Here is a 13,250-nt window from a genome sequence, read left to right on the forward strand (position 1 = left end):
TTTAGAGGCAGAGTACTTCTATAGATGATGACTGATTAAAGATTTTCACTTAGCCAGTGACATATTCAAAGCAGTACTTTAGGAAGATAAATCTGGCAGCACTTGTACAGAATCGGAAGAAGCAGTTAGTTGGCAACTGCAGCAAGTCAAAGGGCTTAAATAATGGCAGCCACAGTGGGAATGGAAAGGAGAGGGGGTCTGAAAACTGAAACTTAAATGGAACCAAGAATAAAAATTATGATTAATTTATTGGTCAAAAACAAGTTTAGATAACTTTGCAAATCATTTTATACACAAGGAAAATCTTTAAAAATGTAGATAACATCCTTTCCACCATAACCCTAAGAAAGAGCACTTGGGGGCTTCCCTGGTGGCGCTTTGGTTGAGAGTCTGCCTGCCGATGCAGGGGACACGGGTTCGTGCCCCGGTCCGGGAAGATCCCACATGCCGCGGAGCGGCTGGGCCCGTGAGCCATGGCCACTGAGCCTGCGCGTCCGGAGCCTGTGCTCTGCAACGGGAGAGGCCACAACAGTGAGAGGCCCGCGTACCGCAAAAAAAAAAAAAACGAAAAAAAACAGCACTTGGAAGGGTTAACAGGAGCAGCTTAAAGATGGTGCCTTCATTATAAAACATCTATGCTTCATATCTGTTGTTTGATGTTGAAAAGGGATCCCAGAAATGTTCTCACCTCAGTTGCTCGTTGGAGAGGCATTGCTTGTTGATAATCTCTGATTCAAGTACAAACACTTTTGTGCTCCCTCAAACAGCACCATCTTCACAAGAAGTGCAATTTAGAGGATCATATTGGTGAATGTGAATTTGCAAGAGAGGTCTTGATTTATCATCATTTCTTAAAAATTGCAGTATTTGTTTAACTTCCCCACTTGATGTTTTTGCAAGGTAGAACTCTTAACGGAAGTGTGATTCAGAGTTCAAATCTATCATTAAGCAGGCTTCTCTATTACCCCGTTGCAGATAAAAACACTCTAAATAACGATAGGGAAAAAGAAATAATATGTTTTAAAATTCCAGCTAGATCAAGCTTGTGATCCCTACATACTAACATTATCTTAGAAATATATTACTGAAAGAGCCCTACTATCAGGCATTTTAAATAAGAAAAACAAATTCACATATTTTAACTCTAGTCAAGCGTCAGATACAAACTTAACGTTTGTCTCAGTCAAGTTAAACGAGACTACAGATTAAGTGTGCATGTGTGTGGTGTAATCATTTTGGCTGAAAGTGATTAGAATGTAGTATCGAAAAATAAATATAATGTATTGACAGACATAAAAATTAAGGAGATAAGATTAAAAGTTCCACATTAAATAGAAGTGAATATTCTCATACACTGCTGGTGGGAATATATATTGATAAGCTTTTTTTAGGGCATTGGTGACATGTTTCAAGAGCCTTAGAAATGTTTATACTATTTAGACTCATTATTTCTACTTTTAAGAACGTGCCCTAAGGATAAAAACCTTAAATATCCAACAATAAGAGAATAGCTAAAAAAATTTAGAATCACTTTCTTAAAGATTATTGATTATTATTATAGATAGAGGCCACATATGCCATGATTTTTAAGTGGAAAATGTAGTATAAAATTATATATAAAAATCACTCTTTATATATGTATACAAATGCATGCATACAAAAATTATAAGGAAATAAAATATGCTTATAGGTTGTTTTTGTTTTCTAATTTTTTTATAGTTTTCCATTTTTTTAAGGATATGTTGTTTAATAATCAGAAAAAATATTGAAGTAAAAAATTAAAGAGAAATGTCAGAGCTTAAAATGCAGATACCTATAATTTAATACAATTAGCTGTTGGAAAGATTTCTGTGACCATAATATATTTATTTAATGACTTGATCAACAAGAGCTATTGATGTAATAATTTTGACTAGATCCGTCTGTGCTACAAGAGTAGGTAAATGTATTAACGACTGAAGCAAATGTAGAAGTTGAAGCACATCTAATTAACTAGGCCACTGGGCTTTGGTTTCACAAAAAGAGCATATCTTAACTTTCTGAACTGAAGAGTCACTAGTATGCTTTATTTATTTATTTATTTTTCATAACATCTTTATTGAAATATAATTGCTTTACATTGTTGTGTTAGTTGCTGCTGTATAACAAAGTGAATGAGCTATATGTATACATATATCCCCACATCCCCTCCCTCTTGCGTCTCCCTCCCACCCTCCCTATCCCACCCCTCTAGGTAGTCACAAAGCACCGAGCTGATCTCTCTGTGCTATGTGGCTGCTTCCCACGAGCTATCTGTTTTACATTTGGTAGTGTATATATGTCAATGCCACTCTCCGAAAAGGTAGTAGCTGTATTTATACTTATATAAATATATTTATTCACTCATTCATTCATCCAGTCAGTCAATAAACAGTTTTTCAGCACTTGTTACGCATCAGGTACTGGACCAGGGTTATGAAAAAGAGAAACGAGTGTCTCAGAAAGTTAGTGGTCTAGTGGGGAGATCAATGTGTAAATGTGGTTGAAAATGAACAGAGAGATCCATGTGAAGATCTAGAAGAACACTGAGAAAGGAAGAACCAACTTTTCCCTAGAGTTAGGGGAGCCTTCCCAGATAAAGTAATGTTAGTGATGGGCTTTGTCGAATGAATAGGAGTTTGCCAGATGGAAAAGTTGAAGGGGCATTCTAGGTAGGAAGAAGAGCATCTACAAAGGACCAGAAATCTGAGATATCATGGCATCTCAGGTCAGGGACTGGTAGGAAATGTGATGTGGCTGGAGCTTAGGATGAGAGGTAGAAGCAGGATGATAAGGGTGGAAAACTGGGTTAGGGCCAGAAATGGCCTTCACACCCATGGTAGTCACAGCATTTCTACTTCAGCAATGATTAATAGTGATTTTCCTGGCTAATAGAATCCTAATCATTATAATGAGGTAGGACTGTTCACTTTGAATTATGGAAATTATAACTGTTATGACCTGCTCCACAAACACAGGTTATAAATATGATCACATCCTTCAGTCTCCTTTATAGGGAATCATCCAAGCCTCTACAGGCCTTATTAGCAGGAAGTCTGTTTTCTCCTCCTGAGGTCTCTGGGACTTAACTCAGGGCAAATGGGTCAGTCCTCCTCCAGAAACCTGTGGCTGGATCCACCTGTGACTACTGCTCGTGGCTGCTGCACGGCACTGTTTGCAGCCCTAAGTTACAGTGGTGCCCATTTTGGGGAGCAAGGTTACAACTCCCTTTGTTGATATTCCCATCCTCAGTTCTCTAAATCGTAACCCCTGTTAGGGTTGCTGGATCTGAAGGAGCTTCTGGACTTGGCCACATGCTAGACTACAATTAGCCCTTCCCCTGAATCTTAGGCCACTGTGTTGAGCCCAGGTCAATAACCCAGACCCCTTTCTTCAAGATCACTTTATTTTAGTGGTTTCCAGGACCTTCCCTGCCCCGGGACTTTAGTCATTGTCACCCTGACCCAACATTTCTCTCACCCCCAGTCTTCTGTCTAAGGAAGCAGGGGTGAGGACGCTGGGCTTTCCTCCCAGAAGACCCTGGGCTCCTCTTTTTTTGTTTGCTTGTTTGTTTTTTTTTGCGGTACGCGGGCCTCTCACTGTTGTGGCCTCTCCCGTTGCGGAGCACAGGCTCCAGACGCACAGGCTCAGCGGCCATGGCTCACGGGCCCAGCCGCTCTGTGGCATGTGGGATCTTCCCGTGTCCCCTGCATCAGCAGGCGGACTCTCAACCACTGCGCCACCAGGGAAGCCCCCCGGGCTCCTCTTACACTCTGATTTATCTCCTTCCCAGTGTCCAGGTTGTTCCTCCAGATAGCTCAAGGGGAAGCAGCTAGCAAGATGGAGTTTTAAAAAGCTTGTTGGCCTGCCCCAATGCCCCCCAAAACTGTCTAATTGCTTTATATTTACATGGCTAAGAAAGATACAAGTGATTCTTCCAAGAACAAAAGATCTTCCTCCAAGTGATTTTCTGTTCCTGCCTATAAAGAGTAGTAGTTGTAATTTACTTCACTAAAATAATGAATCTTTGTGTAACCATGCCCCCTGTTTTAAAAAAATCAGTGATAATGTGCTTATATATTATATAATGAATTATGTAACTTGTCCAAGGTGGAAATAGGTCTCAACCCCAAAACCTGTATGCTTAACCACTATGCTTACTGCCTCATCTCATTCAGTTTATATACTAATATGTCATGATTTATTCTTTAATTCAGATACTGCACTTATACTAGTCAAGTTTATTGCAGTAATAGACATCTCTAAATGCAGCGCTCTTTTGAATGTTGATAAAGGAGAGCTGGACAACAAGTGTATTTATGAGCTAGCGCATATATGTGGAAACTGAGTATATTTACTGTAAGAGAAAATTGTGTTTTCTCTACAAAATTGGTGTCAGAACGGAGACGAGTACTTATACATAGTTCTGGCAGTACTGAAACGGAGTAGTAAACAGGCATTTGAGCTAATACACTTTGTTAACAAATAGTGTTCTTTAGAATTCATGATTTGGGAAATCTATCTACAAGGCTGGATTAATCTAAGTTTATTTTATTTTGGCCCACTCTTAGCGCAAGTGCAGGACAGTCAGTTGACCTTTTCAATTTATTGCTTTAACTCTCAGACTACTTATCTTTAAATTTGATAATAACAGAAAATAAACTCCAGCCAGATTGTTTTCACCTTTTCTCATAGGCACTATTTTCCCAAGAGCATTATTACTCTCCTCAGTAAAATGAAAGTGAAATGCATGTGTCTTATTTCATAAACAAAGACAAGACTCTGACATATTATCTGTAGTTTAGGTTCTTTTAGAGAAAAACTGTAATGCCATCAAAGTTTGTTGTGCTGTCTGAAGTTCTTAATAAAAATTCCAGGAGGCCAAGAGATCTCTGGGCAGTTTCATTACATTTATGGGGGAACTAATTGCCCATCTTCTGACAAAACCTCAATGAGACCTGACTCCTAGCCAGCTCAGCCCGGGTCTTCCCTCTCACCTCCAATTCTAAGGTTTACTTCATGTGCTTGCCTTAGGCTGGTGCTGTAAACCACTGAGCCAGGGCCACAGCTGTGAGCTAGGATTACTGTGGAGCTATTCATTTGCCCTAGTTTCACTACAAGATGAGATCCCTGCATTTGACCTTGTATCACTTTGTTGTGTTGCTGTCATTATTACTGTCTTATTATTGTTGTTGTTATTTTTGTTACTTTATATACTTAAAATGCCTAGCTTTGAAACCAGTTTGGATTTGAGATACACAAGACATTCTGTTATTTTAAAATGATAAATGCAGACATCTCTGTATCAACTTTATTCAGTTTTCAGATTTATTAAGCTTTTTTTACTTTATCCAGAAACTAAAAATTCTGATTGGCCTTCAATTTTTAAAGTGAGGAAACAATTTCTATTTATTTGGATTTGGATATGCTCTGTGTTGGAATGAGGGCCTACTCTGTGCTGAAAGAGGTTATGTGTTTTTCTATGAGCTAGGTGAAATTTGTGTTTCTCCCTTGGTGGGTATGCATTATGTATAAACAAAGATGTTCTACGGTTCCTAGGGAAGAAGAATGAGGAAGATGCCTCCTTCCTAGTTCTCTCACAGGATTTCCCAGGAAATCATTGGCACAGACTGAAGTTCATGGAGTGATGTAGAGTGAAGCTAACAGACAATTCTTGAAAGCCTACTATGCGCCAGGAACTGTGCCTCCTATATATTTGCCTGGTCTCATTTAATTTTCTTAACAAAGTCATGAGGTCGTTCCCCTTTTCCTTATGGTGTAGATGAGGAAACTGAGGCTCAGAGAGATTGGGCAGCTCATCTAAAGTCAAAGAGCCAGAGGTGGCAGAGCAGGGAATCAAACAATGTTTATTGAGGTTCCACAGCCAACACCTTTCTGTGCCCCATGCTGCCTGTCTGTGGACTCAGGTGGCCTGGGGGCTCCAAGTCCACACTAAAGTCAGGGTCTAGTACTGAATGAAGTCCCATGCATTTCTCTTAGGTTCTAGCGACAATCAGAATGTCAGAGTGGAAAAGAGACTTCGCAGCTCAGTCAGGTATTTGCTTAACCACTGGTTTCCTAACCTCTTCTGTTTGGGCCTTAAACTTGAATGTGGAGTTGGGTGGGGACTGAACTTCTCCAGGGCTGGGAGGTGGCTCTGTCTCCTGAAGGCCAGCCATGCACCAGCTATGCTGTTGTTGTTTGGAGGCCTTAGCATTCTTCACTTCAAACTGATTACTTTTTTGTTATCTTAATATAACATCATTGGTTATCTAGCTGATTGAAATGTGAAGGAGACTAATCCTGTACGGTAATGATTTGCAAGTAAAACACCAAATCTATGGGGATATTCAGGGCATTTGCTTTTAAAAATTGATTTTTCTCTAACTTGTGCTAATGCCCCTTGATCCTTATTTAGAGAATTCCATCATTTTTTTTTTTTTTTTTTTGCGGTACGCAGGCTTCTCACTGTTGTGGCCTCTCCCGTTGCGGAGCACAGGCTCCGGACGCGCAGGCTCAGCGGGCCCAGCCGCTCCGCGGCATGTGGGATCTTCCCGGACCGGGGCACGAACCCGTGTCCCCTTCATCGGCAGGCGGACTCCCAACAACTGCGCCACCAGGGAAGCCCAGAGAATTCCATCATTTTAATAACTTGGTACTGTTTTGCTGGTAAATGAGGAGATATGTAAACAGAAAGTTTTTTTTCCCCTTCTTTATGGACCTAAAAATATGTTCAGAATTTTCATTTGCAGCACTTTATCTTTCTTTATTTTTTTTCTATGTTGCAAGCAAAATGTCATTTGATTTAAATTGACACTAAGCACATTTCTGTTAGAGGAGCCAGTGACTATGGTCTTTAGATATAGACTGATTATATTTCTTAATCCAACAGCAGTTTAAGTTTGTGCTATGAACGTGAGTCGGTGGTTTGACTCTGTGCAGCAGGCAGTGGGTACTTCACAATTCTTCTTTAGCAGGGGCTCAAATGACTTTGGAAGATTGTCCTGAGTATTTAGATGCCCCTTCTCTCTATGGGTAAAAGTGTGTGCTCTGTGCCTGGCTATCCATTATGTAGTTTTATAATTCATTCATTGAATGTCTGTTGCATGGCAGACGCAGATTGTCTTCATCACACCTCATTTCATCCTCACAACCACCCAGGGAAGCTGTTATGTTATGAGCATGTAATAGTCCCTCCACTCTTTAGATAAGGAAGCTGAAGTTCAGGTAGATCTATTTCCCAGTGGTTACACAGCTAGTGCCTATTAATAGCAGGGCTCACCAGATCTGTCCGCCTTTTTCAACTACAACATTTTGCCTGGAAATGAGCTAGCAGGAAAGTTTTAGGAAATGAGGTTGAGACAGTGGTAGAGGGCTTTGAATTTTACTAGGGAGGCACCACACTTTGGATTAATTTATTCATTCAAGACCTATTTATTGGGCACCTAATATGTGCCAAGCCGTCTGGGCATTGGGGGCATCACATTGAATCACAAAGCTTAAATACCTACCGTTGAAAAGCTTACAGTATGGCTCTTGGAGGTTTTGAACAGAGAAATGACATGCTCTGGTATAAGTTTTACAGGAGTCTTGCTGACTGCAGTGCAGACCATCAGCTGCAGAGGGGCACAGGCTGAGTCAGGGAGACCAGTTAGGAGGACTGTTTTGCAACAGTCCAGGCAAAAGAAGGTGGGGCTTGAACCAGCGTGGTAGCAGAGGTGAAAAGTTGGATTCTAGATGGACTTAGAAGAAAACACCAATGGGATTTGCTGAACAATTGGATGTGGACATTGCTTGTCTAGGCTTTAACTGGAACTCAGGTCAGCCTGCCTCCTAAACCTGCGCTCTTTTAATTATGTTAAAATGCTCAAGTGTAAAGGAGCTTCACGATATTCAATTTAGTGAGAAACGTAGCTCCTTTTCAATGCCTTGGCACTAGACTTGTGAAAGCAGACTACTTGTTGGTGTCCAGAGGAGGCAGGACGGAGCTCCATTTCCCAGGAGCATTTATCATCCAGGCTGAAGTCGACCCGCCGGCTCCCTTGAAGAAGGCCACGTGCCTGGGTGGTAGCAGTTGGTTATACTCGATGTCTATAGTGTGTCCATCTCGGAGCCATTCAAAGTCCTTCCCTATGGTTTCCCTGCAGTGAGGCAAGAGGACAGATCTTATTAATAAGATTTAAGCCCAGCTTCACATGTTTCTGCCTTTGTTATCTCTCAGAAACCACATCATCAGGTCCAAATCAGAAATGAATTTTAATTCTTGGTCAAAAAGTGGAACTTTTAGCATACTGTTTGACCACTGTAGTGAGCTTTTGCGGAGCGGACACAGTCACTCAAAAATGGTTCTAGATACGCCAGATCTGCTAGTAGCTTTAATAACTGCAGGATACAAGTTTGTATTTCCCGAGTCAATGAAATCGCCACCAAGCTGTTTGTGCGGTAATGAGATGAATAAAGTGTCATTCTCATTCAATTCATTTTCATTGACCTTAAGTGAATGACCTTATATGTCCAAGAAGGAGGGGAACATGACCCTGGGCAAACATAAACATTGCATCTGCTTCACAATCATTACTAAGGACAGCATGGGCAGCTAGCTATACTTGTGGATTTAGACTAAGAGGCAACTCCCGACACACCTTGTCTTGAAGCAGAGGCAAATGATTGGGTTTCAGTTAATCATTGGAAGGCCTCGTGATCTGTCTAGAGCCTAACTGCATCTTCTGGATGCAATCTAATATCCCAATGAACTTGGCCATCCATTGGGTCCTACTGGGCAGGTTGTCCAGTTAAGGATATGAATAGAGGCTCTCAATTCCTGGCCGGCAGACCGCATTTATCACAACCCCTTTCTTCATTAACCTGCCCTGGAGATCAGCCCTGAGGGTACTCCTTTGTTGTGTCAGCCACACCCTAAATCAAGCAGCCACACCAATAAGAGATGAATGTGCACACCTCTGATTCCCTCCTGCCTCCAGAATGCAGATAAGAGGCCCTGCCACTTTTCAAAAATTCAAAAGCAACTGAAGAATCACTTGTTTTATTTTATTATTTTTCCCAGGGCTGCGTCCAAAGAGGACTCTGCGTTTGGTGCTCTGGACTGCAGAGGAGCAAGGTGGAATCGGTGCCCTGCAGTATTACCAATTACACAAGGTAAGAGAGCAGCCATGGACTGCTGGGCATTTGCACATGTAATATCAGTGTAAATACAGCAAAAGCACTGATGCTTTGAGTTTAAGAATTTCCTCTATTGTCCTGAAGACTCAGCAGTACTTTGCGGTAGGCTGGCCCTGGCAAACACCCCTTGCAGAAGTCTTCATCCAGCTCCATAAAGGAGAATGCACTGGTGAGCTGAGGGTGCTGGGATGGAGCTGAGTGATTTTCTATTTCTACATTAGTCTGTAGCCTTAGGAAAATTACACCTGCTATGTGGCCATTTTCCTAAACTCTCTAGTTCTGCTATATTCATGTATGCCAGAGAAATAGTAATAGGTTAACATTCCCTGTTCCTACTGAGTCCACCCCCATACCCCAATGTCCCAAATCCTCCTGGGAGCGCTGGTATTTGAAAGCCACATCCTGAGACCTTGAGTCAGCCAGGAGCATTGATAATGGTCATGGGAATAGCAGCAACGAGAGGTCTCAGACCTGGGAATGTGGAGGCCAGTGTGGTTTGACAGTGACCAATATAAGGCAAAAGTGAAGCTTGAAGCAAGAAGGTGATAGTGGAAGATCATAAACAGAAATAAAAGACCACGTTTAAGGCAGGGGACAGGGACTCCCAAGGCAAAAGAAATAAAAGCAAAAATAAATAAGTGAGATCTAATCAAACTTGAAAGCTTTTGCACAGCAAAGGAAACCACCAACAAAACAAAAAGGCAGTCTACGGAATGGGAGAAAATATTTGCAAATGGCACGATCGACAAAGGGTTAATAGCCAAAATACACAAACAACTCATACAACTCAATGTCAAAAAATGGGCAGAAGACCTAATAATACATTTTTCCAAAGAAGACATACAAATGGCCAACAGCCACGTGAAAAGATGCTCAACATCTCTAATTATTAGAGAAATTCAAACCAAAACCACAAAGAGGTATCACCTCACACTAGTCAGAATGACCATCATCAAAATGTCTATAGATAATAAATGCTGGAGAGGGTGTGGAGAAAAGGGAACCCTCTTGCACTGTTGGTGGGAATGTAAATTGATACAGCCACTATGGAGAACAGTATGGAGGTTCCTTAAATAACTAAAAATAGAATTACCATATGACCCAGCAATCCCACTACTAGGCATATACCCAGAGAAAACCATAATTCAAAAAGACACATGCACCCCAATGTTCATTGCAGCACTATTTACAATAGCCAGGTCATGGAAGCAACCTAAATGCCAATCGACAGACTAATGGATAAAGAAGACATGGTACATATATACAATGGAATATTAATCAGCCATAAAAAGGAACGAAATTGGGTCATTTGTAGAGCTGTGGATGCGTATAGAGACTGCCATACAGAGTGAAGTAAGTCAGAAAGAGAAAAACAAATATCGTATATTAACGCATATATGTGGAATCTAGAAAATGGTACAGATGATCTGGTTTGCAGAGCAGAAATTGAGACACAGATGTAGAGAACAAACATATGGGCACCAAGGGGGGAAAGCGGAGGTGGGGTGGGGGTGGTGGTGTGATGAATTGGGAGATTGGGATTGACATGTATACACTGATGTGTATAAAATGGTTGACTAATAAGAAAAAATAAATAAAAAATAAGCATAAAAAAATCATATGCTAAAACTTATTGCCTAACTAATTTTCAAAATTCTAATCAGATTAATAGCTGCCTTTATGTCATAGTTATGCTTATGAAGTATTACTTCAATTATTATAATAATTGCTAGCCTTAGTAAATTGTTCTGTAATATGTGAGATTCTTTGTGGTTTGTGTATAAATTTTGAAACTAAAGTAGAACTTCATTGTAATATCTAAAACACACTTTCCAAGGAAACAAACTTCGGCTCAAAAAGGTCTATGAGCATTTTGGCAGGCATTACTAAGTAAAATAATTCTAACAGGAAGTACTGAGTTTTTCACTTTACATGTGTAATATACATGTACATTTATATTATTTATAACAATAATATTTTCCTGCAAAATACTTATATAATTGGCTCCAAACAAAATTTATAAAATTATCATTTAGGTCATACAAAGTTATAAATAATTTATTGTATGGAAATATATTTTGGAGTCAACTAGAATAGCAATCATTCCTGGTATCCATCCAGCATGCCCGTAACAATTCATAGCATAAAGTCCTATAAAGGTTGTGTACATATTATTCTCTTATTTTGTAAAGAATGCTACTTCGCATATTTTGATAAACTGTAAACTTTTTTCTCCTAGTGTTCAAGTTCTTTCCACTGTATCTTCACATTAGCACATGAAGTTGAGAATTATTTATATGTATATTGTTTGTGTTTTATGTTTATTGATTTGTTTATAAGTAACACACATTTTATGCTAACAGTGTTTTATTGAGGTATGAGTAGCATAGAGTGATAAAATGCACAGATCTTAAGTCTACAGTGCAATATATATTTGGCAAATGTATACCCCTGTGTAACCATTGCCCAGATCAAGATATAGAGCGTTCCTGTTATCCTAGGAAATTTCCCTTTCAGATCAACCTCTGACTCCACCAAAGATAACAGATAACTATTATACTGATTTTTATTACCACAGATTGTTTATGCCTGTTCTTGAACTTCAGTGATACAGTATATACTCCTGGGCTTCCTGCAATATGTAAACAAGTATGGTTTTGTGATTCTTCTGTGCTGTTGCAGTAACAGCAGTTTGTCTCTTTCTGTTGCAGAGGAGTTTTTTAAAAAAATTTTTAACACCTATATTGGAGTATAATTGCTTTACAATGTTGTGTTAGTTTCTGCTGTATAACAAAGTGAACGAGCTATATGTATACATAAATCCCCCCACATCCCCTCCCTCTTGCGTCTCCCTCCCACCCTCCCTATCCACCCCTCTAGGTGGTCACAAAGCACCCAGCTCATCTATACTAGCTATCTGTTTTACATTTGGTAGTGCATATATGTCCATGCCACTCTCTCACTTCGTTCCAGCTTACCCTTCCCACTCCCTGTGTCCTCAAGTCCATTCACTATGTCTGTGTCTTTATTCCTGTCCTGCCCCTAGGTTCATCAGAACCTATTTTTTTGGGATTCCCTATATATGTGTTAGCATACGATATTTGTTTTTCTCTTTCGGACTTACTTCACTCTGTATGACAGACTCTAGGTCCATCAAACTCACTACAAATAGTTCAATTTCATTTCTTTTTATGGCTGAGTAATATTCCATTGTAAATATGTTCCACATCTTCTTTATCCATTCATCTGTCGATGGACACTTAGGTTGCTTCCATGTCCTGACTATTGTAAATAGAGCTGCAATGAACATTGTGGTACATGTTTCTTTGAATTATGGTTTTCTCAGAATATATGCCCAGTAGTGGGATTGCTGGATCATATGGTAGTTCTATTTTTCGTTTTTTAAGGAACTCCATACCGTTCTCCATAGTAACTGTATCAATTTACAATGCCACCAACAGTGCAAGAGGGTTCCGTTTTGTTCACACCGTCTCCAGCATTTATTGTTTGTAGATTTTCTGATGGTAGCCATTCTGATGGGTGTGAAGTGATACCTCATTGTAGTTTTGATTTGCATTTCTCTAATGATTAATGATGTTGAGAATCCTTTCATGTGTTTGTTGCCAATCTGTATATCTTCTTTGGAGAAATGTCTGTTTAGCTCTTCTGCCCATTTTTGGATTGGGTTGTTCTTTTGATGTTGAGCTGCATGAGCTGATTGTATATTTTGGAGATTGATCCTTTGTCAGTTGCTTCGTTTGCAAATATTTCTCCCATTCTGATGGTTGTCTTGTCTCGTTTATGGTTTCCTTTGCTGTGCAAAATCTTTTAAGTTTCATTAGGTCCCATTTGTTTACTTTTGTTTTTATTTCATTTCTCTAGGAGCTGGGTCAAAAAGGATCTTGCTGTGATTTATGTCATAGAGTGTTCTGCCTATGTTTTCCTCTAGGAGTTTTATAGTGTCTGGCCTTACACTTTGGTCTTTAATCCACCCTATACTGTTGTATACGGTGTTAGGGAGTGTTCTAATTTCATTCTTTTACATGTAGCTG

At 39.9% G+C, this 13,250-nt stretch overlaps 1 protein-coding gene across 2 annotated transcripts in view; it reads left to right on the forward strand.

Moving 5' to 3' along the window:
• The window catches only part of CPQ (carboxypeptidase Q), a 453,369-nt gene that overhangs the window by 338,429 nt on the left and 101,690 nt on the right, over window positions 1-13,250 (forward strand). For both annotated transcript variants that reach the window (XM_049700258.1, XM_004275363.3), the window contains exon 6: window positions 9,083-9,174. In XM_049700258.1, coding sequence (XP_049556215.1) covers window positions 9,083-9,174 — 92 coding nt within the window. The remainder of the gene's footprint in view (window positions 1-9,082; window positions 9,175-13,250) is intronic.

This window comes from Orcinus orca, chromosome 17, assembly GCF_937001465.1.
Source record: "Orcinus orca chromosome 17, mOrcOrc1.1, whole genome shotgun sequence".
In the NCBI taxonomy this organism is placed as follows: Eukaryota; Metazoa; Chordata; class Mammalia; order Artiodactyla; family Delphinidae; genus Orcinus; species Orcinus orca.